Source organism: Ursus maritimus (assembly GCF_017311325.1).
Source record: "Ursus maritimus isolate PB19 chromosome X unlocalized genomic scaffold, ASM1731132v1 scaffold_X1, whole genome shotgun sequence".
NCBI lineage: Eukaryota > Metazoa > Chordata > Mammalia > Carnivora > Ursidae > Ursus > Ursus maritimus.
In genome coordinates, this window is record NW_024423319.1 from 84,231,937 (window position 1) to 84,256,902 (window position 24,966).

The 24,966-nt window shown below is 39.7% G+C and overlaps 1 protein-coding gene across 1 annotated transcript in view; it reads right to left on the reverse strand.

Moving 5' to 3' along the window:
- Positions 1-24,966, reverse strand: part of JADE3 (jade family PHD finger 3) — a 131,091-nt gene that overhangs the window by 55,801 nt on the left and 50,324 nt on the right. Inside the window, exons 2-3 of the mRNA XM_040632541.1 lie at positions 4,296-4,352; positions 3,472-3,551 (exon numbers count right to left, since the gene is read on the reverse strand). Coding sequence (XP_040488475.1) covers positions 3,472-3,551; positions 4,296-4,341 — 126 coding nt within the window. The 5' untranslated portion in view covers positions 4,342-4,352. The remainder of the gene's footprint in view (positions 1-3,471; positions 3,552-4,295; positions 4,353-24,966) is intronic.

Below are 24,966 nucleotides of genomic sequence, written 5' to 3' on the forward strand. Positions count from 1 at the left end.
CCACTCGTGCTCTCTCTCTCTCAAGAAATGAATCTCTTTAAAAAAAAATGACCCTACTATGTATCTTTTATAAGAAACTCACTTCAAATATAATCATATATATGTTACAAGTAAAAGGATGGAAAAGTATACCATGTAAACATGAATCAAAAGAAAACCAGAAACTATATTAATATTAAATAGTGCAGACTCCAGAGCAAACAAAATTATCAAAGACAAAGAGGGACATTAAATGATGCTAAATTCACCAAGCTATAGCAGTCCTAAATATGTATGCACCTAACAAAAGAGCTTCAAAATATATAAAGCAAAACTGACAGAACAGAGAGGAGAAATACACAAATCCATAATTAACAGCTGGAGACTTCCACAGCCCTCTCTAAACAATTGATAAAACTACTAGGCAGAATATCCGTGAGGATACAGAAGAACACTGTCAACCAGCAGGGCCCAACAACAGCATAATACACAGTCTTTGCAAGTACCCATAAAACATTTACTAAGAAAAACCATATCCTTAGCCATAAAACAAACCTTGACAAATGTAAAACAAGTGAAATCGTAGAGATTATGTTCTCCATCAAAACTGCATTCCAACCAGAATCAATAAAGAAAGATAGCAGGAAAGTCTCCAAATGCTTGGAAACTAAACAACATACTTCTAAATAAGCCATGGGTCAAAGAGGAAGTCTTAAGAAAAATAAAAAATACACTGAACTGGATAAAAATGAAAACAAACATATCAAAATTAATGGGATGCAGCTAAAGAAGTGTTAAAGGGAAATTTATAGGGGTGCTTGGGTGGCTCAGTTGATCAAGCATCTGCCTTCAGCTTGGGTCATGATCTTGGGGTCTTGGGATTGAGCCCCAAGTCAAGCTCCCTGCTCAGCAGGAAGTCTGCTTTTCCCTCTCCCTTTACCCTTCCCCCTGCTCGTGTTCACTCTTTCTCTCTCTCTCTTTCACAAATTAAAAAAAAAATCTTTAAAAAAATTAAAGGGAATTTATAGAACTAAAATTCTTACATTAGAAAAGAGGGGAAAAAGTGAGGAAAAGTCTCAAATAGCCAAAGCACACACCTCAAGAATCTAGAAAAAGAACAAAGTACACCTAAGGCAAGAAGAAAGAAAATAATAAAAATAAGAACAGAAATCAAGGGAATTGAAGAGAAAAAAATATGAGATGATTTCACTGATATATGAAACAATTTGAGCAACACAATAAATCATGCAGTATTGGATTACAGCCCCAAGTATAAAATAAATGTACATGAGTCCATACTTACATTATTAAAAATTTTTTAAATGAAGGAAGCACCCAGGGAGATTCTTATAATTGCTTAATTTTGGGAAACAATCAGATTGTCTAATATAAAGGTCTTGGCACATAAAATTTCAATAAATGGTAGCTATGAGAGGTAGTTGTGATAATGTCCACGTTATAATGACAAAACAGATTATCTCAGAGAGATGAAATAAGCCAGCAAGGCAAAACATGGAATCATTCTCTTCTAATGCCAAAGCTAGTTTTGTTCTATAATATCAGGTTCTCTCTTTTCTAACAGAATGTGGAATATAAAGTAAAAAATTTGCTTCCAGTAGCCCAGGTCCCCTATCCCTTGCAACAACAGACGGCTAGTCTCACTGAACTGGAGGCATCAGGACTTAAGACCCAAAGCTACTGAGTCACTTTATGCTCTAGGACTGGCTGTCCTAAATGGAAAAGTAGCAAAGTTTCTTTCTCACCATTCTATTGTCAAAGCCTCCTCTGGATAGATGGGAAATTTGTTCTGTTTCTGTTTATGTGCATTTTATTCCCTAAGTTTTTCTGCATGAAACAGACACATATAAAAACACACTCTGATATTTTACTGTGCCCAGAAAGATCCCAAGCAAAAGATGGAAATGAAAAGTGACCTCTGAGAAAAAGAGAGAGAAATGCTCTCTCTGGATGACATCCTAAAGCAACGCACACCCTGCCCCACCTTGTGTGAGGGTAGGTGGAACCTGTGACTTGCTTCTAACCAATAGAATATGTCAAATGTGATGGGATGTCACTTCCTTGGCTAGGTTATGTTATATGGCAAACGTGATGGGATGTCACTTCCTTGGTTAGGTTATGTTATATGGCAAACGTGATGGGATGTCACTCCCATGATTATGTTATACTATATGAGACTCAATCTTAGCAGACTGGAGCAAAAGATTCTTCCCTTGTTGGCTTTGAAAAAGTAAGGTGCCGTGTTTTGAGAGGATGTATGGAGAAGGCCATATGGCAAAAAACTATGAGCAGTCTCTACAAGCAGACGGTAGTCTTCCACCAAAAGCCAGCAAAAACCCAGAATCTCAGTCCTCTAGCTGCAAGGAGATGAATTCTGCCAACGACCTGAATGAGTGTGGAAGCAAATTCTTCCCTAGTAGAACCTCCAGACACAGCCCAGTCAGCACACTGATTGCAGCCTTGAAAGACCTGGAACAGAGAACCTAGGGATGCTGTGCCCAGACTCCAGATCACAGAAACTGAGGTAATAAATGTTTGCTGCTGTAAGCCACTAGTTTTGTGATCATTTGTAATGTAGCAATAGTTAACTAATACACTCCTTTTCCTTTGCAGCTAAGGAAGTCTACTCATAGAAGTGAAGACACACAATGTCAGTTTCTCATCATTTAATTATCATAGAGGAAAGTCTGTAGGATCAGCTAAACTATTACCAAGTCCAAGTGCAACCCTGGCACTCTGCTGCCCTTGGGGCAGAAGATGGCCAGCCTCAGGGCACCTGGGTAGCTTAGTCGGTTAAGCATCTGCCTTCAGCTCAGGTCATGATCCCAGGGTCCTGGGATTGAGCCCTGAGTCGGGCTCCCTGCTCAGTGCAGAGTCTGCTTCTCCCTCTCCCTTTGCCCCTCCCTGACTCTTATGTTCTCTCCCTCTCAAATAAATAAATAAAATCTTTTTAAAAAAACATGATGACCAGCTTCACAGGAGTGATTCATTTTCTTTGGGCTGGCAGTGCTCTGAAGTCTATAAAGACCCACCAAAGCCCATAGCTCAGATCTTCAACCTATCCTTCCCCTCTCCATCCATCCTTCTCATCAATCCCTACTTGCACTGCTTCCCACCTGCCAACTTAGCTCTTTCCAGTCAAGGCCAGATCTTTGGGTCCTTCCCACTTCCCCAAGTCTGGCTCCCTTTGACTTCTTGGCTAGGGGAGGCCTTATAGTCTAAAGCGAGGCACTTAAGGGTCATCACCGAAATGAAATCTGTGTGGTGATTGAAATTGGTGTGATGATTAGTGCTTTCCCAAAGGGAAAAGAAAATGGAATCTTTCTTAAAAACCAAAAAAGTTCATAAGAAAACAAGTCTATCCCTTGGCACATAGTTTAATCCTCACATCTCTAAGATCTGGCCATTGTAGGTATGTCGGCAGAAGGCAGCTATCTATTTTTCTAAGTCTAAAAACTGAGTATCTGATCTCACCTCAGCAGGCTTCTTGTGTTCATTTGGAATTCTTGACTTGTTCCTGTACATTGAGACAGAAGTAAAGGAAGTGGAAGGACCTGCAAAAGATAATTAGACAAAAAATACTGAGACTTGCTAATATTACTAAATGTCACAGAACTAAATGTCATCCAAGAGAATATGAAAGGTATGATGGAGAAGAGCACAGTGATCTCATACCACTGAAGAAAACAGTTAAATTGCAATCAAGAAAGACTCATAATGGAGTCTAACGACATTTATAGATGACCTCCCAGTGTGTAAAAGCTTCAACAGTGCTAATGCTGGGGAGGTTTGATTTGGTGTAATCATACTTCACAACATGATTCACATTCCACCTAGAGAAAAACTATCTGCAAAAGCAACCGGAAAAACTAAAAATATGAGACAAATAATCTGTATCCTTCAGCCCTCCCCCAAATGTTACAAATGATGATTCATCCAGTCAAACATTTAATACCTAGTTACAATTGGAATTGTAGGGCCTATAATTTATGCTCTTGTACTTTTTGTCCTTTCTAGAAAAGCACTGTTAAATCATTATTAGATTTGGCTTTTGTTGATTTGGTAAATGAAAAGTGAAGAACAAAATGCTATATGCCACAAAAAAACCAATTTTCCCACCTAGGTACTTCTAATGAAATTTAAATGAGTACGAAAAATAGTACCTTAAGCTTTCCTTCCTAGAAACGTTATTTTTTTAACCATTGAAAGAAACATGAAACAGCTTGTCCTCAAGTCAAAGAATAAGCCCTCAAAGAGTATAGATACAGAGTTACCAACTGTTGGCCAGTTCTACTCACTCTCATCTGAACTGTCACTGCTGCTGAGTGTTCTGTGGCGTTTCATCCTGGAGCATCCTGGGAAAGAGAACAACGTTGAATAAAACAGTCAACCACAGATACCCATTTCAGAGGGCAGTCAACACTGCCCTATAGATCCCAAGAAACAGCAGCAGGCAAATCACACAAATCAAATGATTTCTGTCAAAAACATCCTCAAATGGAAGGAAGGGAAGAAGGAAGGGAGGGTAACCAGAAGGGGGAATGAACCACTATGAGAGACTGTGGACTCTGGGAAACAAACTGAGGGCTTTAGAGGGGAGGGAGGCAGGGGATCGGGATAGGCCGGTGATGGCTATTAAGGAGAGCACGTATTGCATGGAGCACTGGGTGTTATACGCAAACAATGAATCATGGAACACTGCATCAAAAACTAATGATGTACTGTATGGTGACTAACATAACACAAAAAATAAAAAAAAAATCCTCAAGTGACCCACAGTGATGGGAGAAGGGTACTATGAAATTCTCCAAAACAGAGGGTAACAAAGACTGAGGAGGCGACATATGAGCCTTAGGAGGGTGCCCAAGAGGCACTGGATCAATGGTCCAGAACTGGCTGCCTCAGATGTGGCCACATGACCACCGTCCACCCAAACAAAAAGCGGGTAGCCATGTGGCCATCACCAGCCAGGGAACCCCAGTAGGGGAGGAGCAGGAAAGGAAAAAACATTTGCAAGGCCGAGCTGTCAAGGGCCAAGGTCAAAAGGGATGAGACATAGTTGGCTGAAGGAAGAACAAGTGAGGCATGTCCCACCTTTAAGAGCACAACCATACTGCTTTTCTGTCTGCCCCTTTTCCCTTTCTTTCTCCCTGCTCCTATCCCCCAAACAACTAGTCTAATTTAAAATTATATCTCTATATATATGCCACAAGGACTGTTATAAGAAAGCTCCTATAGGAGTGCCTGGGTGACTCTTGGTTTCAGCTCAAGTCCTGATTTCAGCGTGGTGAGATTGAGCTCTGCGCAGGGCTCTGCACTCAGTGCACAGTCTGCTTGGGATTCTTTCCCTCTTCCTCTCCCTCCCCCTCTGCTCCTCCCCCTGCTCACGTGCGCGTGCATACACGTGCTCTCTCTCAAATAAACAAATAAATAAAATCTTTTAAGAAAGAGTGATCATCAGCACTTGAAAAAAAGAAAGCTCCTAATATCGTGAAAAATGTATAATGGGTTTGACTAAAACTTAAGTGCCCTTCCTTGTGTATGTGTGGCCAATGGCAGATAAAAAAGAGGCACAACTTTTCTGGGAACACACCAGCACTAGAGTATAAGAAAAATGGAAGGCCCTGCAAGTTACATAGCAAGTACTGAAGAAATGAACTAGAAAAGACAGTGATACAATCAGTAACTGACATTCTTCTACGTGCCACAGTATACAAAATGCTATTACAGGGGCCCCTGGGTGGCTCAGTCCGTTAAACATCTGCCTTCGGCTCAGGTCATGATCCCAGGGTCCTGGAATTGAGCCCCACATTGGGCTCCCTGCTCAGCACTGCTTCTCCCTCTCCCTCTGCCTGCCACTCCCCTACTTGTGCTCTCCTGCTCTCTTTCTCTGTCATATAAATAAATAAAATCTTTAGAAAAATAATTTAAAAAAAGAAATAAAGGGAGGTTAAAAAAAAAAAGAAGTAAAGGAAGGTAAGAATATCAATAAAAAAGAACCACATGGTAATTCTGGCATTGAAAAGTACAATAACTGAAAAGAAAAAATTCACTAAAGGGGCCCAACAGTAGATCTGAACTGGAAAAATAAAGAATTAGTGAACTTGAAATAGATCAAAAGAGACCATGCAAGCCAAAGAACAGAGGAAAAAAAAGAAGAAGAAATGAACAAAACCTTAGAGAAATATGAGACACCATTAAGTACACCAACACATATGGGAGTACCAGAAGGAAAGGAGATAGAAAGGAGTGGAAACATATGCAAAAAAATTATGTCTGGGGCACCTGTGTGGCTCAGTCGGTTAAGTGTCCAACTTGTGATTTCGGCTCAGGCCATGATCTCAGGGTCGTGAGATCAAGCTCTGCACCAAGCTCTGAGCTCAGTGTGGAGTCTGCCGAGATTCTCTCTGTCCCTCTGCCAAACCCCCCACCTCTCCAAAATAAAGAAATCTTGGGGCACCTGGGTGGCTCAGTCAGTTAAACATCTGCCTTCAGCTCAGGTCATGATCCCAGGGTCCTGGGATAGAGCCCTGCATCTGGCTCCCTGCTCAGGGGGCGAGCCTACTTCTCCTTCTCTCTCTGCTGCTCCCCTTGCTTGTGCTCTCTCTCTGTCAAATAAATAAATAAATACAATGTTAAAAAAAGAATTAAAAAAATAAATCTTTAAAAAAATTATCTCTCATTTATGGAACATAAGAACTAGGAAGATTGGTAGGGGAAGAAAGGGATAAAGAAAGGGGGGGTAAGCAGAGGGGGAATGAAGCATGAGAGACTATGGACTCTGAGAAACAAACTGAGGGCTTCAGAAGGGAGGCGGTGGGGGAATGGGATAGGCTGGTGATGGGTAGTAAGGAGGGCACGTATTGCATGGTGCACTGGGTGTTATACGCAACTAATGAATCATCGAACTTTACATCAAAAATAAATAAATAAATAAATAAATAAAAAGGCAGGGCATGAGGAGCTCTGTAAGTGAACATAAAAAAAATTATGGCTGAAAAATCCCCAAATCTACTGAAAAAAATTAATTTGTACATTCAGGAAGCTCAACAAACTCTAAGTAATTTATACTACCAGCACTACCACTACCGTCTCCAAAGAGATCCACAAACACGTACACTATGGTAAAACTGCTGAAAGCCACACAAAGAGAAAATTCCATAAGTAGCAAGGGAAAAGTGACTCCTCACTTATAAGGTAACTCCAATAAGATTAACAGTTGACTTTTCATGAGAAATAGTGAAGTCAGAAGGTAGTAAGATAAGATATTCAAAGTGCTCTACAGTGATGGTTGCACATATCAGTTAATACATTAAGAATCATGAAGTTGTACATTTTAAATGGTTGAATTGTATGGTATGTAAATTATATCTCAATAAAAGCTGTTCTTAAAAAAATTAATAGGATTAGCACAAGTATCAAAATCATTGATCCAGGGCACCTGGGTGGCTCAGTCGGCTTAGCATCTGCTTTCGGCTCAGGTCATGATCCCAGGGTCCTGGCATCGAGCCCGAGTCAGGCTCCCTGCTCAGCGGGGAACCTGCTTCTCCCTCTGCCCCTCCCCCTGCTCCTGCTCTCTGTCAAATAAATAAATAATATCTTTAAGAAAATCATTGATCAAAATTCTATTTGTCCTACTGTTAAAGTCACCTGAATATTTTTTAAAATTGAGATAGAACTGACATGTAACACTAAATTAGTTTCAGGTGTACAACATAATGATTCAATATTTGAATATACTGGGAAAGTTGAAGACTATTTTTTATAAACTTATTTTTTTTTAGAGGGAGGGAGGAGAGAGGGGCAGAGGGAGAGAGCGAATCTTAAGTAGGTTCCATGCCCATGCAGAGCCCGACACAGGGCTTGATCTCCCAAACCTGAGATCATGACCTGACCTGAAATCAAGAGTTGGACGCTTAACCAACTGAGTTACCCAGGCACTCTGAAGGCTGTTTCTTTAAATAGAATGTTACCTTCCTATCATATAAATTTTGGAGACTACATCTGGATCCTTAGTGCACAACCTAAGACATTCAAAGGCTCTTCTGAAATGCAAACAAAACCAACAACAGTAACAAAATATAAAAATGTATTATATATTAAATACATTAAAAAGTAATGTGTAATTTAAAGTCACAATGAATACAGAAATTAAAACAAAAATAAAAGTAATATATTTCTAATTATTTCCTATCGAATGCACTTATTCCCTATTGAGTAGGGATTTGTCTTCCTTCATTTGTCTGGTATCATTGGGAGGTTCCATATATGCAAACTTTCAGAGAAATGCTATGCCCAAACATTTAAAATCCTGTTATCAATGGCGGCTTTTCTAATATACAGATTTATTAGTATTTTATTGTTGCAGTAACAAGTTACCACAAACTCAGTGGCTTAAAACAACACAAATTTATTATCTCACAGTTCAGTGGGTCAGAAGTCTGATACAGGTATCACTGGGCTAAAATCAAGGTATCAGCAGGGTTGCATTCCTTTCTGGAGGCTCGAGCAGAGAATCCATTTCCTTGCATTTTCCATCTTCTAGAAGCCACTCACATTCCTTAGATCTTGGCCATCTTCCTCAATCTTCAAAGCCAGCAACACTGCATGCCTCTGCCCCTGCTTCTCTCATCACACCTCATTCTCTGACCCTCTCTTCTGCCCCCCTCTTCCACTTTTAAGGACCCTTGTGATTACTTTAGGTTCACCCAGAAAATCCAGGAAAATGTCCCTATTTTAAAGTCATCTGATCAGCGACCCTAATTCTCTTTTGCCATGTAACCTAACATATTCATAGGTTCCAGGGATTAGGGCATAGACATCCTGCCAACCGCAACCTAATATATTTTTGCATTATTAAAAGTAAATATACTCCACAAATATGCCCAACAGATTTCTGATAAAGGTAGAAAAGTAATTCAACAGAGGAAAGATAGCCTTTTCAACAAATGGTACTGGCACAATAGTTAAAGAAAAATGAATCTCAAACTAAGTCTCATACCTTATACAAAAGTTAACTCAGAATGGATCATGGACTTGAATGTAAAACTATAAAACTTTTAGAAAAACATAGGAGAAAATCTTCAGGATCAAGGGCTAAGCAAAGAGTTTTGTCCTGACACCAAAAGCATGATCTGTCAAAGAAAAATTCACCTCCATCAAAATGAAAAAACAAAAACAAAAACAAAGACACCACCACCACCACCACCACCACCACCACCAAATAACAACAAAACAACTAGTTCTGCAAAAGACTGTTGAGAAGATATAAAAACAAGCTATGGAACAGGACAAAATTTTTGTAAAGCACACATCCGACAATGGACTTGTATCCAGAATATGTAACGAACTCTCAAAACTCAACAGTAAGGGAACAAATGATTCTGTTATAAATGGGCCCCTGGGTGGCTCAGTCAGTTAGGCGTCTGATTCTTGATTTCTGCTCAGGTCACCATCTCAGGGTCGTGACATTAAGCCCTGCATTGGGCTCCTCGCTCAGCAGGGAGTCTACTTGAGATTCTTTCCCTCTGCCCCTTCCCCTGCTCTCTCTCAAATAAATAAATCAATCTTTTAAGAAAATGGTTGGAGAATATCTAAATGTCCAAAAGACTTAAACAGACATTTCATCAAAAAGCAATATGAATGGCAAATAAACACATGAAAAGATACTCAGTATCATTAGCCATTAGGGAAATGCAAATTAAAACCACAATCGCTGAACTAAAAAATAGTGATAATTCAAATGGTGAAGATGTGAAGAAACTTTATCACTCATACACTGCTGGTGGGAATGTAAAATGGTACAGCTATTCCAGAAAACAATTTGGCTATTTCTTTAAAATTAAACGTGCCACTACCATAGGACCCAGGAATTGCCCTCCTGGGCATTTAGCCCGGAGAAATGAAAATTTGTGTTCACACAAAAACCTGTAGGCAAATGTTTATAGCAGCTTTATTCATAATGGCCCCAAACTGGAAACTACCCAGATGTCTTTCAACAGGTGAATGGTTAAATAATCTGTGGTATAGCCATACCATGGAATACTACTCAGCAATAAAAGGAACTAAGTATTAATACATGCTATAACATGAAAAACATACATAAAACATATAAAAAAACAGCAAAACATTACGCTCACTGAAAGAAGTCATAAACACAAGATCACTTACTGTGTGATTCCATTTAGACAAAATGTCTAGAGCAGTGGTTGCCTAGGGTTAGGAGTGGGAATGCAGACTGACTACAAAGGAGCATGAAGCTTTTTTGGGGCGGGGGTTACAGAAATGTTCTAAACTCGGACAGTAGTGATGGCTGCAAAACCCTGTAAATACACTAAAACTCACTGAACTGTATATTTAAAATATATGAATTTTATAGCATGTAAATTATACCTCAATAAAGCTTAAAAAGACCTTTAACAGTTATTGTAACATTTTACCAATGAGAATTTTTAGGCAGAGTCAAGAGGAATTAGCAAGAGAAAAATTCTGTGTCTAATGAACATTACCTCCAGATGGATAACTCATACTGGGATTGAAGGTAGCATATGCCATAAAAGAAATAGTTACATTCTCCAAAATCTCTCAGTGAAGAAAGCCAATTGAGCACAGACCATACCCTCTCTTCTCACTTCCCTGAGTTTCAGGAGACCCACGACTTCTTGTGAGATTGATATTCCTCTCATCTGAAGTTCTGGTCTTAGGAACTTTGGCTAAAACAGTATCTCCTGGGGCACCTGGGTGGCTCAGTTGTTAAGCGTCTGCCTTCGGCTCAGGGCGTTCTGGGATCGAGCCCCACATCAGGCTCCTCCGCTATGAGCCTGCTTCTTCATCTCCCACTCCCCCTGCTTGTGTTCCCTCTCTCGCTGGCTGTCTCTCTCTCTGTCAACTAAATAAATAAATAAAATCTTTTAAAAAAAAGGTATCTCCATTTTCTTCCCATCAATTAATTGATTGATTAATTAATGTTCTTTTTTATGTTTTTATGTATGTAGTATTTATGTTTTTATTTTAATTCCAGTTAGTTAACATACAATGCTATATTAGTTTCAGGTGTACAATAGAGTAATTTTCATTGTCTATAATATTCTGTTCTTTAGAAGTTGATTATCAAACTGTTCATGACCAAGGAAGGCACAAATTTTTAAGAAGCTGCAAAATTTTGTGTTTTTAAAAATGATTACAGTAACAATCACTTTTTATGACAGATGGAAACAAAAAAATCTTGCATTATCAGTAAAGAGTCTAGGAAACAGATTAACTAACACCAGTAACACCAGTCCTGGGAAATAAGAAAGTGGGTTGTTAATGATTTTTAGAAAAGAAAACAAAGCAAGCAAAATTTTTGAGTTTGAGCTTTTATAGTGCATTGATCTGTCTGTCCATTTCTGTGATAGCACTGCTGTTTTAATCACTGTAGGAAAATTACAAAGAACAGTAAATGCAGCACAATGACAGTAAATCTTTAGATCTGTCTTTATTTATTATTTCTAATTACTAAAGTCCTATAAATATCGTTATCACCAACCAGCCATTTTACAGATGAGGAAATTGGGGTTCAGAAATAGTTAAGGGACATGCTTGGAGCCACATAGCCACCAGAGGGCAGAGCTGGCAGGTATATCAGGAATGGGCACTCCAAGTTGACCCTGAGACCTTAGGCAGGCTGGGGAGATGACAGCAGGAATGCTGCCCCTTCTAAGCCCAGCCTCCTCAGTGTGACCTTGGAGGCCCACAGTATTCTGGTTCCAACCTGTCAGGCCTCATCAGCTGCTGTTTCCCTACCTCCAGCACATGCTAGGCCCAATGAGATTCCATGAACACATCTTACTTCATACTTGGTGGCCTTTGCACGGAGCTCTTCCGTCTGTCTACAGTTCCTTCTTTGTCAACCCTGACCAGCCCATTTCCCCCTAACCTGGTGCTACCTATTTGTTGGATCCCCTCACTGAAGCTCTCCAGATATCCCTCTCCCACAATTATTCACTCCTTTGCTTTCTATCTGAGTCTCTGTGCATACTTTTGTCGGTGTAAAAAGCACCTCGCTTACACTGTAAATACTCTTTACATGGTCAGCCCTGCCACTAGACCACAACCATCTTAAAAGCTGGGACCGTCACATTCCTCTTTTACTCCCAAGTCTTAGCACAGTATCCTGCACAAAGTAAACATTCAAAAGAGTGATAGATGCTATGGTGCCCCACCCAGATCCCCTTTACCTAGCTAACACACCCACCTCCCAGCTACTGCCTCTTGGCTGCTAATGGTTCACAGCTGTCCCCCTCACCAAGCCCAAGAGTCCTGTCAGGGAGATTATACTCCCCCAGTCTCCCTCCCGGTGGGGGCCAGCAACCAGTTTTACATCCTCCCCCCACTCTACCCAAAACACGATAAGGCTAGACACTTCCCTAAGACTACATCCTTACTTTAGCTCCTTCGTCCTTACCCTCCTGTCCTCACTCCCTTATCAGTTTCTCCTGAGAGCATTCCTTCAATAAATCATATACATTCAAACACTGTCTCAGGTTCTGCTTCTAGGCACCCATACTACTCAAGACAACACGTAAATCTTCCCTAAGTGGTATACTTTTAAGAGTACTTCAGAATAAATTTTTTTGTTAAGCAAAACCATAAATGAGTACGGTGCAATCTTGGAGTAACTTCATGATGCACCTCAATGTCTTGTACTTGGATATATTATTCAGCTGTTTATTTTCTAATCCTCTATTCAGGGTAGAGACTTTATAAAGGCATTCTTTTCTTCCTTACCTCCCACACGGAGTATTCCTTTGTTTTGGCAGAAATGAAATGTGCACCAGCCCTCACCTTGCACCCTTGGGAACAGTAATTTGACGGCAGTTTTCAGATCTTATTCCTACTATATCTCAACCAAAATGATTAACAGCATGCTGATTTATTTTAACAGTGACTGTAAGCCAGGCAAAATACAAATGCATAAAGTAAATGCCTTCCTTGGGTGAAACTCCCTTTTAAAGGAGCACTGTCTGGAAGTTAACCCAACTGGGATTATTTGGGACTGGAATCTAAGTCTGTGGCTTGGTGGCTACTTGACTCCCCATTAATATTCCCACAGAAGAGCAGGCAGGCAAGGAAAAGTGATTAACTTAAGCACAGCCCTTTCCTTCTATATGCCCAAGAGACAGACTTTTGAAATGTATGGTCAGTGCAAGGAGCTCCTTTTCACTGCCCTCTGTGGGGCCACACAGTTTAAAACATAATCCAAGGCTCTGCTTTAAACATATTCACACCTTTGACCCAGGAATTCTACTTCCAATGCTCATCTTTGAAAAATAATTCAAAACACAGAGAATAATTATGGACAAAAAAGTCCATTAAAACTCTGTAGTAAAAATAATAACTAAAACCTGGCTATCAGGCAAAAGAGGAATAATTAAAGCATATTAATAGTATCATATTTCATTCAATCATTTAAACATGGTATAAGGGGAAAATTTTATGGTAACATGTTAAGTGGAAAAAAATCGAAAAATTGGTTTTACAGTGAAATTACATGAAATAAAATACATAGAAAACAGATGAAGGACATCAACCAATTTACTAACATTAGTTACATTAGTAACATTAAAGTGATGGATTTGGGGGTGATAAAAAACATTCTTTCCAAATTTTTCCATTGTCCACACTTTCCAGTACACATATAGGGCATTTATAATTTAAAAAAAAAACTTCTAAGATTTCAAGGTGTCTGTCCCTCATGCCACCCACAAATGATGCAGCTGACCTGAAACACTGAGCCTATAAAAATAGCTGTCACTGCCATTCAACATGGACATTAACCAGAGCTGGAAAAAAAATCCAGAAAAGCACAATACAACCAATTGGACAGAGAAGCCTCCATATTATAAAGGTAGTCCAAGAAGCACAAAACTGCAGTTTGGGAAAGACAAATATCTAAAGCAGTGGTTCTCAACTGAAGGCAATTTTATCCTCCAAGGGACACGTGGTGATATCTATTGGTTGTCAGACTGGGAAGGAGGATGTTACTGGTATCTATGGGGTTAGAGGCTAGACAGGCTGCTAACCATTCTACAACCCACAGGATAGTCTCTTACAACGCACAGATGTACCTGGTCCAAAATGTCAATACTGCCAAGGTTGAGAAATCCCGCTCTAAAAGGATGAAGCAGAAGTAAGACTCAAGAAGAGTGCAGAAATGATCGACTTGAGTTTATTCACCCACTCACAGAGTAAAAGTAACAAAGGGGCACTCCTTAAAACCTAAAGGCAATTTTATCAAAAAGCAAGCAGGACTTTGAGCAACGCTTAGGGAACTTTGAGAACTCATCAGCTCAAGAAGTGGAACAGAATGAAAACGTAAACAGGTTCAAGAAGGACTGAGATAAAATCAGGGTGGATAAATCCATGATGGTATTTGGAAGTAATCCTTAAGTAAAGAAACATCTGAAAGTCCAGCTCCCTTAGGCTTTCAGGAAAATATCCTTCAGAGCCATTAACAGAGACAGACGTTTGAGTTAGGTCACTGGTCAGACCAGAGCAGAACTCTTCTTACGTCCTTAAGGGTCAAGTCCTGACCATGTGGGCAAAGCCCCTCCTAAACTAGTCCTTAAACAGAAATCATGAATGCTATAAATATGTTTCTTGAGCTGAGTAGCTCTGCTTTGGGGAAAACAATACTAACCTACCTGTTGAAGCCATTTGAGTCTACTGCCTATGGTTTAATTCAGAATTCACCCCTCTCTACACAACAATTCAATCCACCACACTGCTTCAATGCAATGTTGTGGAAACAAAACTTCCTTCAAGCCTATTCACCTCAGGTATCTTTCTTCTCTACCACATTTCAGTAGTCCAGTGACTAAAGCCATAAATATCTATCTAGAGACTAAGTAAACAAAACATAAGAAAAAGAACATAGCCTACATATTTTACTGCTTCTCCTCATCCCCAACAAATCTTTGTCTTTAAAAAAGAGATACCAGGGGCGCCTGGATGGCTTAGTCATTAAGCGTCTGCCTTCAGCTCACGTCACGGTCCCAGGGTCCTGGGATCGAACCCTACCCTGCGTGGGGCTCCCTGCTCGGGAGAAAGTCTGCTTCTCCCTCTCCCACTCCCCCTGCTTGTGTTCCCTCTCTTGCTGTCCTTTCTCTGTCAAATAAATAAAAATCTTAAAAAAGAGAGAGATACCAGAAGTTGGAGTAGATGAACTTTTCTGTACTTTCTAAAAGACAACTACCTGCCTCTCGGTTGCTTGTTTTTAAAAAGAAAGACACGTCATGTGACTCATGAGTTCCGTGTGACCAGATGACGAATCTGGAGGTCAACTCTCTTCCAAAGTCCTCAAAATGCATTAAAGAAAAAAGAAGAAAATACAAATTTACCTGGGTAGGTTCTTGCCACTCAGAGAAGTATTTCCATGTCAACCACAGTTATCTCTATTGCCAGGAAGCAGGCTTACCCTCTTTAACATATAGACTTGTTAACAAATTATTTGGGCATATCAAACCTCCTGAGTAGGAATCATCTTCCATAGAAAGGCCAGGCTGGGAAGAGAGTTTAAATCAGGGTTCAGTAAACTTTTTCTGGAAAGGACCACTTAGCAAATATTTTTGGTTTTATGGACCATATGGTCTCTGTTGCAACTACTCAAATCTGCTATTGTAGCATGAAAGCAGTCACAGACAGTACATAAACAAATGAGCACGGCTCTGCTCCAATAAAACTTTATTATACTGAAATGTGAATTTCGTATAATTTTCACATCATGAAATATTATTCTTCATTTTTTAACCATTTAAAAATGTTAAAACCATTCCTAGCTTGCAGGCCACACAGAAACAGGTGGCAGGCTAGATCTGACTCACAGGCCATAGCTTGTCGACTTCTGGTCTAAATTATAAGAAATATTTATTATTTATAATATTTATAAATATTATAATATAAAATAAATGTATGTTTGTATGTATGTACGTATGTATGTATTTTTTAAGTAGGCTCCATGCCCAGCATGGAGTCCAATGTGGGGCTTGAACTCACAACCCTGAGATCAAAACCTGAGCTGAGATCAAGAATTGGATGCCCACCGACTGAGCCACCCCCGTGCCCCAAGAAACCTTTATTTTAATGAAAGAAAGAATATTGAAAATCGGAAGCCTACAATTGAATTATCACTCTCCTAACATCACCCCCTCCTTGCTAATGTCTCAGCCCACTGTTCGGCTGATACAGACCTCACTGGAAGGTTTCAGCCTGGGTGGTCTATTCCGTGATATTATCTTGACAGATTTTAATGGTCGTAGGTCTTTCTAAATTAAAATCTGTTTTATGCCTTTTAAGAGAAAAAAGCCCCAGTTCCAGTAAGTTTTTAAAAATTAGCAGTACATGTTCTTTTTAATTTATGTACATATATTCAACAATTTCAACTACCCAAATAAGTAAGCTTGGCATTTTAAGAATAAAAAGAGATATATGTACAAAACATGAATCCTTTTAAGATAAAATACCATTTGCAAATAAGACTTCTTAAGAATAAAGTAAATCAATAAGAATAGCTTTTACTATGAAATACACAATTCTCCAGATAGAAACACCAACAATTTTTAAAAATAGCAGTTTCCAATATGTCTCATCTGCTGCTGTGAGTTGCTTCTACATTGAGATTTTTGCTCACATGTACCCCTTGTACATTTATAACATCTATCCAATTTAAAGTGATCATCAGAGTTTATTATTAGGAGGAAAAACAACCTTTATCCCAGGTTTTCGTAACAATAAAAGGCATGTCAGCCTTACATATAAGGTCAAAAACACCCAGAAACAATCCCAAACTTACTGAGCAAGTTCAAATCCACTGCACACCGTTAATACTGTGCTACTAGAGGGCCGACACTGCACTGGCCACCAGAACTGAGAAACCAAGCCCTCTGGCTCCCTCAGGACTAGGGTCACAGGACCAGGTGCACTAGACACACTGTCACTACGGCTTGGGTGATCACAGCCTAAAACTGGTAACCAATGATGTGTGACAAACCAATCAGAGAGGGGTTTCGGTGTTAATTCCCAAATCAATCAAGTTCGTTGGGGGTGAAGTGGAGGGGGATTGAGGTTAAACCCTCACCTCCGGTTAGAGCAATGCCTATCACAAAGGGGCAGTCAGACATGCAAATTGACATATAAGGGAAAGAGTACTGACTTTGGGCAACAAAAAGTGAGGGAAAATGAAATAGCTACAAATCCTCCTCAGAAGAAAGGGACTGGGCCACAGATGCCAACACAAATGAAGCCCCAAGAAAACATATCTAGCTTCCCCACCAGAGGTTCTCAATCCCCATTTCCCATTGAAATCATCCGGGGAGCTTATAAAAACCCCAATGCCCAAACTGCACCCATTACCAATTAAGTCAGAATCTGTCTTTTCAAAGAACCAGCTTTTGGATTCACTGTTTCTCTCTACTGTTTTTGTTTTCAATTACATGAACTTCTCTCTGCTTGTTTCCTTCTTCCAGCTTGTTCTGAGTTTATTTGGCTCTTCCCCCCACCCCGCCCCCAGTATCTTGAGGTTGAAGTTTAGATTATTCATTTGAGATCTTTCCCCCATTCCTCATATAAGTAAGCATTTAGTCATAAATTTCCCACTCAGCACTGATTTAGCTACATCCTACAAATTTTGATACGCTGTATTTGCATTTTCATTCAGGGCAATGTATCTTTTTTTTATTTCCCTAGAGACTTCCTCCTTTACCCATGGATTAGAAAGAAGTGTGTTACTTAGTTTCCAAGTGTTTGGAAACTTTTGGGTAGTCTTCCTGTTTTTGATTTCTACTTTGACTGCATTATGGTCAGTGAATATACTCTGCATGATTTCAATTCTTTTATATTTGTTGAGGTTTGTTTTACGGATTGGGATATATTCTATTTTGGTGAATGTTAGTTACATGTGTACTTGAAAAGTAAGTATATTATGCTGTTGTGGAGCATTCTATGTCAATTAGATCTGGTTGACTGGTAGTGTATTTCTTCTGTAACCTTGCTGATTTTCTTGTCTGGTGGTTCTATCGGTTACTGAAAGGGGCACTGAAGTTCCCAACTCTAATTATGAATTTGTCTATTTCTCAATTCAGTTATGTTGAGTTTTGCCTCATATACTTTGAAGCTCTGTTATTTGGTGGATGCATATTTAAGACTGCTCTGTCTTCTGGATGCATTCACCTTTTGAATCATTATGTAATGCTCCTCTTGTCCCTGGTAATTTTCTTTGCTCTTTTGATGTCTAATCTATCCGATATTAGTACAGCCACTCCAGCTTTCTTTTGATTGGTGTTTGCCTGGTATACCTTTTTGCACCCACTTACTTGTAAACTACCTGTATTATTATATTTAAATGGAATAGAGTAAAATGTGTCTATTCCATCTTGTCTGGAACAGCAAGGTTGCTCACTCTACTATTTTTGCAATTCCTCTCTAAATTTGGACATATTATCTCAAAATCTCTTATTTCAAAAAATTACCACAAAATAAAAAATTAATTATTAAGAAAAGGACATACATAATAAAAAGGGCATCTTAGTCACGTTCCTACCATATCTGGAGAATATTAAATTAAGAAGGAAAAGAATCAACTTGAGGCTTTGTGAGATTTTCACTTACTGCACTCTCCCAGAAGAAGGAAAGAAACAGGCTAAGAAACAAGTAAAACTTACAGGCCTGAGGGTCACTGGAGGGTGACTCCCTATCTGTGGGCCAGTGGGTAACAAGGAAAATCAGTTGGTAACAAGGAAAATCAGTCGGTAACAAGATGTAACTATTTTTCCTTAAAAGATAAATATTCACCATACCTGGTGCTCCTGGTTTTTCTTTGGGAGTAGGAACTCTTCTTCCAGTACTTGCATTTTCTAGTTTCCCTGTCTGGATTTTAGTTATTTTATTACTTACTGGCATTTCCAAAAGGTTCACAGAATTTAAAATGTATAACTTGAGAAGAAATAAAATTTTAATTAATTAGTTCTACCACTTGTTAGTTCTGTAAAAGAAATGATGAGTGAGAAAGCGGGAAAGTACTGACTAAAATGTGGCTTTCTGAGAATTAGTTGTGTTCAGTCATTTATGCCGTTCACGCTTCAGTGCCCCAGGAAGCCGGATTTGGATACAGGTATGTAGTCATTTGAGACAAAACTGCAAAAGGTTACCGCTGAACTGTTTTAAATGCTAACCAAGGGGATCACTAAACGATCTAAGATAAAGACTAGAGAGCATAGCTGGAAACTAATTATATCCTCTTGGCCCTAGGAAGCCAAACTTCATGTAAACTAAAAGCATTCATATAGGAATATGAATCACAGAGAAAAGGAAACAGGTTTTTCTTCTCTATCCTTTTCTCCTATCATCTCAGTGCTATTTTGATCATCCTGAGTAACAGTGTTTAAAAAAAATGATAGATAAAAAATTAAACTCTCAAAAACCTGAAATAAAACGCATTGTTGCTGTGTGTAGAAAGTGACTACCCTTGTCAAAAAATACCTATTATGTCCAGACCATGGTTGATTGTCATAGTGATGAAACTTTCCTGGACACTAAGCCTCAATATTTTGTTATCTGAGAATCTGCAGTTTAATTTCATCCTTCAAGATCAAAGGCACACAATTAACTTGGCACATTGATCTGACGAATCTGTGGAAAGCTGCCAGGCAAGACAAGTCCACAGATTAACTCCTTAGTTTATAATGCCTAAAACAACTTTGGGCAAACTGTTGAGAACTGAACAGAGGCTAAAAACCCAAAGTCATTCACCAATATGTCTTTCTATACAGTTCACCGAAAAACACCTAACCTCTACTTGACCACTCAGTGAAGGAGCACACTATTTAACAAGGCAATCCATTAATTTCATCCTTCAAGATTCCAATCGATCTTGAAGGATGAAATTAAATAGCACACTATTTAACAAGGCAATCCATTCCAATTTTTAGACAGCTCTAAATGAAGAAATAACTTTCTATGAACAGAAAAAATCTGCCTTTTAACTTCCTAATTCTGCCTCTATACTAGATTTATACTTGTTAACAGGTTCAAATCTCTCCCTACCTTTATCCCCAAACTCTCTCTTGATCCTACATCACTTTTCTCTATTTAATACTTAATTTCTTCCTTTCCCTTCTCTTACGAACTCCTCAAAAAGTAGTCTATGGTTTCTCTTCTCCTCCTTGCTTGTAATCACTCCTCAACAGGCTTCTATCATACCAGAGTTCTTGAAAAAGTCACCAGTTTGGGCGTATTTCCCAACCCTCATCTCTAAGTACCTGTATGCTGCATTTGACATGCTGATCTCCCTCCCTCCTTCCCACCACTGCTCTTGAAACAACTGCCTTGGTTTCCCAAGGCTTTTTCTGGGTTCCCTGTGTTGCTCCCGAATATCCTTCTCTTCCTCTAACCATGTTACCATGTAACCAAGCAACCACCATTTTATCATCTCACAAATTCTGTGGGTCAGGAATTCAGATAAGGCATGGCAGGAATGGCTTTTTTCCTACTCTAAGATGTCTGCATCTCAGCTGGGAAGACAAACAGCTGGAATCATCTGGAGGCTTCTTCACTTATCTGGCACCTTTGACAGGGATGATTTGGCTCAGCAGATACCATCTCCAGCATGCCCACATAAGACCTCTCCAGCAGACGCGGCTTCAGGGTAGTAAGACTGCTTACATGGCTAGTGTTTCCCCAAAGTGTCCTACACTACACACATGCTTATGGCTCTAAGGAAGGAAGCAAAGGAAAGAAAGAGGGAGGGGAAGAGGGAGAAGAAAAAAAAAGAACAAATCCAAAACCCCCTGACAACCATACAGATCAACCTGGAAGGTGATTGACACCAAGGCCACCGGCTCTTCCTCCCTTCTAGTGGTTTCCATTGGCACCCTCCTTTATGCCATCACAAAATCTAGAAAAATCTCTAAATTCTTTCTCTTCTCTCACCCTGGAACAGTCATCAAATCCTGCCAAGTTAACCTCTGAAATAATCTTCTATATCAATATTCCCATTTTAACCTTCATTTTCCTAGTTTGGAATCTAACCATCTCCTAAAACCAAGACTATGCTAACAGCTTCCTAACTAACTGGTCTTAGGACTCCTGATCTTGTTGCCCTCAAATTTACCTTCTACCCAACTGCCAGAGACTTATCTGAAACACAAATTGGACTATGTCCCTTCACTGCTGAGAGACTTCAATGGCTTTCCTATGTCCTTAGACCTTTATTAAGATCCTCATGAAAGCCAACAAGGTCCTCCCCAATCAAGCTGCACCTCATTCTGCAGCTTTATCTCTCACCACACTGCCCTGCTTTTATGCTCTAGCAACACTGAACCTCTGTAGTTCCCATCCCCATGCTGCTTCTCACCCATATGCTTTATATAATCATACCATCCCTTCTGCCTGGAAGGTCCTCTTCTCACTTCCTCACTTAGAAACATATAAACTCATCCTTATAAGGCTTAGAAAACATGTAACCTCTTCTAAAAGGCCTCCCTTGTCTGACTCACCCATACCTTGACAATCCCAAAAGCAACATGCCCTAGGAATGGCCTGGGTATAGCAATTCATTCCTGGCATGGGTTGGCTTTTTTGAAAGATTTGTAATGGATGTTATTCTTCATCTCTTTGAAAATCCTACACTTTAAAGTCGTTCTAAATTGATTCTCATTGGGAGTGGGAGTAAAACGATTCTCATTTGCTGGTTGCTAAATGGACAACTGTCCTTACTTTGAAATTTAAGTTTGCAGGCTAACCTTGGAGAAAGTTCATTTCCCTCCTTCATTCACCCTCTCTATTGAGAGGTGCTTCCTCCCAGGAAGCTTCCTATCCTACCAAGAGGGAGAAAGGTACAGATTTAGACAGTAAGCCAATAATACATTTGTCTCTGGCCCTGAGTCCTTCTCCACTCTCTTGCCTGCCACTCTGAATAGAAGTAACATCTTTTTCACGGGCAATCCTTGACTTCACAGTCAGGGATCATTTCCTCTATTCACTGAATGTTTTGATCCCCATTATCTACAGAAATACAATCCCCAGACATCTCTACCTTTTTTGGGATCTAGAGTCCAGCACATCAGTAACTAGAGGCCCATGACTAACAGTCTGCACGGACTGTTTGATCTGTTTCTGGTCCAGAGATTTGCTTTTCTTGATCACAGATATGTCTTTCTAATTTTTATTTTATTTAATTTATTATCACTTTGTTTAGAAATGAGATAGGTATTTTTTTATAATTTTTATTTTGTTATATTAGTCACCATACAGTACATCCCCAGTTTTTGATGCAATGTTCCATGATTCAGTATTTGCGTATAACACCCAGTGCACCATGCAATATTTGCCCTCCTTAATACCTATCACCGGCCTATCCCAATCCCCCACACACCCCTCCCCTCTGAAGCCCTCAGTTTGTTTAACGTATGAAATCAGAGCCATCTTGATCAGAAGCCCTTAGTTTTAAATTTTACAAGTACGACATAATCTTTCAGATCAGGGTTCAGCAAGCTACAGTCCCTAGGCCAAATCTAGCTCACTGCTTGTTTTTGGTATAGCCCATAAGCTAAGAATGGCATTTATATTTTTAAATGGTTGAAAAAATCAAAAGAAGAGAAATATTTCGTGACAGGTAAAAATTATATAAAATTCTTATTTCAGTGTCCATAAATAAAGTTTTATTGGAATACAGTCATACCCATTCATTTATGCTATTCTAGTTACCACTTGCTATGTAACAAACCACTGCAAAACAGAGTGGCATAAAGCAACTACCATTTTATCACCTCACAAATTCTGTGGGTCAGGAATTCAGATAAGGCATGGCAGGAATGGCTTTTTTCCTACTCTAAGATGTCTGAAATCTCAGCTGGGAAGACAAACAGCTGGAATCATCTGGAGGCTTCTTCACTTATCTGGCCCCTTTGACAGGGATGATTTGGCTCAGTAGACACCATCTCCAGCATGCCCACATAAGACCTCTCCAGCAGACGCGGCTTCAGGGTAGTAAGACTGCTTACATGGCAGCTCAGGGGTCCCACCATGACTATTCTAGCAAACAAGACAGAAGTTGCATTGCCTTTTATGACTTAGCCTCAGAAGTCATATATTCTACTGTATTGGTTGACGCAGTCACAAGTCAACTCAGATCTAACTGGAAGGACACACAGGTCCTGCCTCCTGATGAGAGTAGTGTCAAAAAAATCTGCAGCTATGCTTTAAACCTGCATTTATGGTCTTCACATCATTTAGTACCAAGGATCCAGAATTAATGACTCTGACTTAAAATGTGAGGCACATTCAGGTATCAGAGCATCCCAAGTATAAAACACACACACACACACACACACACACAAAACAAAACCAGCTTCACAAAAGGACTGTCATCAAGGACCTGACTTGTGAGCAATATTAATACTTTCCTATTTGTTTCTGAGCAGCCTTTAATTCTGAACATACCGAACACATGAGTTTTTAAATGTTACAGAAGTAACTGAAGCCTTTAAGAAGAGTAATCCTGTGATGGGTAGTAAGGAGGGCACGTATTGCATGGAGCACTGGGTGTTATACGCAAGTAATGAATCATGGAACTTTACATCAAAAACTAGGGATGTACTGTATGGTGACTAACATAATATAATAAAAAATTATTATTAAAAAAAGAAGAGTAACCTGTATTTGTGTGATAAATAGCAAAAATGGCCCTAATTCTCTACCCTTTTCTTTATTTATGCCCCTTTGAGGTGACTTTGAAACTTCTTCCCACTCCTTGAATCTAGACTGGCTTTGTGACTTGCTTAGGGCAAGAGAATCCAGCAGAGGTGAAGGTGTGCCAGTTCTGAGCCTTGGCCTCAAGAGGCCCGGCTGCTTCTACTTAGTTTTAGAAATCTGCCCAGCTACCATGAAAACAAGCCTGGGCTAGCCTGCTGCAGGAGAAGAAATGTAAAGCCCAGTGCTCCTACGCACTACCATTGCCCCAGCTGACCAGCCACCCTCAAAAGCAGAAGCTCTCTGCTGACCTGTAGCTGACACAGGCATAAGGGAGACCAGCTAAGAAGAGCAGAAGAACTCAGCTGAACCCAGCCCAAATAGCCAACTCTTAGAATAATGAACTAAAGAATTACTATTTTGAGCCTCTAACTTTTGAAGTGGTTAGATGTACAGCAATAGTTAACTGATAGAATTTAGAAGACAGTTTTTAATGATAAACTGTAGAATGGGAATTTCATCACACACTTCAGACCTACTTCACTGAATCACTTCAGACACTGAATGATTCTCCAAAGCAGGAGCTACTACTGCGCTCTACTGAAAAGGGCACTCAAGTTAATGCCACGATCACAGAGGGGTCAAATACCTGACCCAAAAGAAGAAATCTGTAATAGCACCCACACAAATAACAAAATCACTCCATCTGCAAGTCTCCCATCTTACCTGATGCCAAAACAGCCATAAAGTACCTCCTCAGGCTAGAGCTAAGTGGCACCTGAAATCAGCAGTTAACCAGTTAACTAGAATGTCAGAGTCATACATCCCATGTCCCTAATGAGCGAACTTATTGCTATTAGAATGCCTGTTCTTTTTAGCTATAATCCCCATCCTCTTTCTAAAAAATATTTATTTGTTTGTTTGTTTATTTATTTGAGAGACAGAGAAAAGCACAAGCACGGGGAGGGGCAGAGGGAGAGGAAGAAGAGCAGACTCCCCACTTACCAGGACCCTAAGATCATGACCTGGGCCGAATTCAAGAGCCAGACACTTAACTGACCGAGCCACTCAGGTGCCCCTATCCCCAACCTTGATATTTGCCCCAGTGTCATCCTTTGGTGTACTCCAGTAAAGGCAGGACAGATACCAATTCAAAAAATTAATTACACACATGTAACTACNNACACACACACACACACACACACACACACACACACACACACACACCCCAGAATTCACACATTC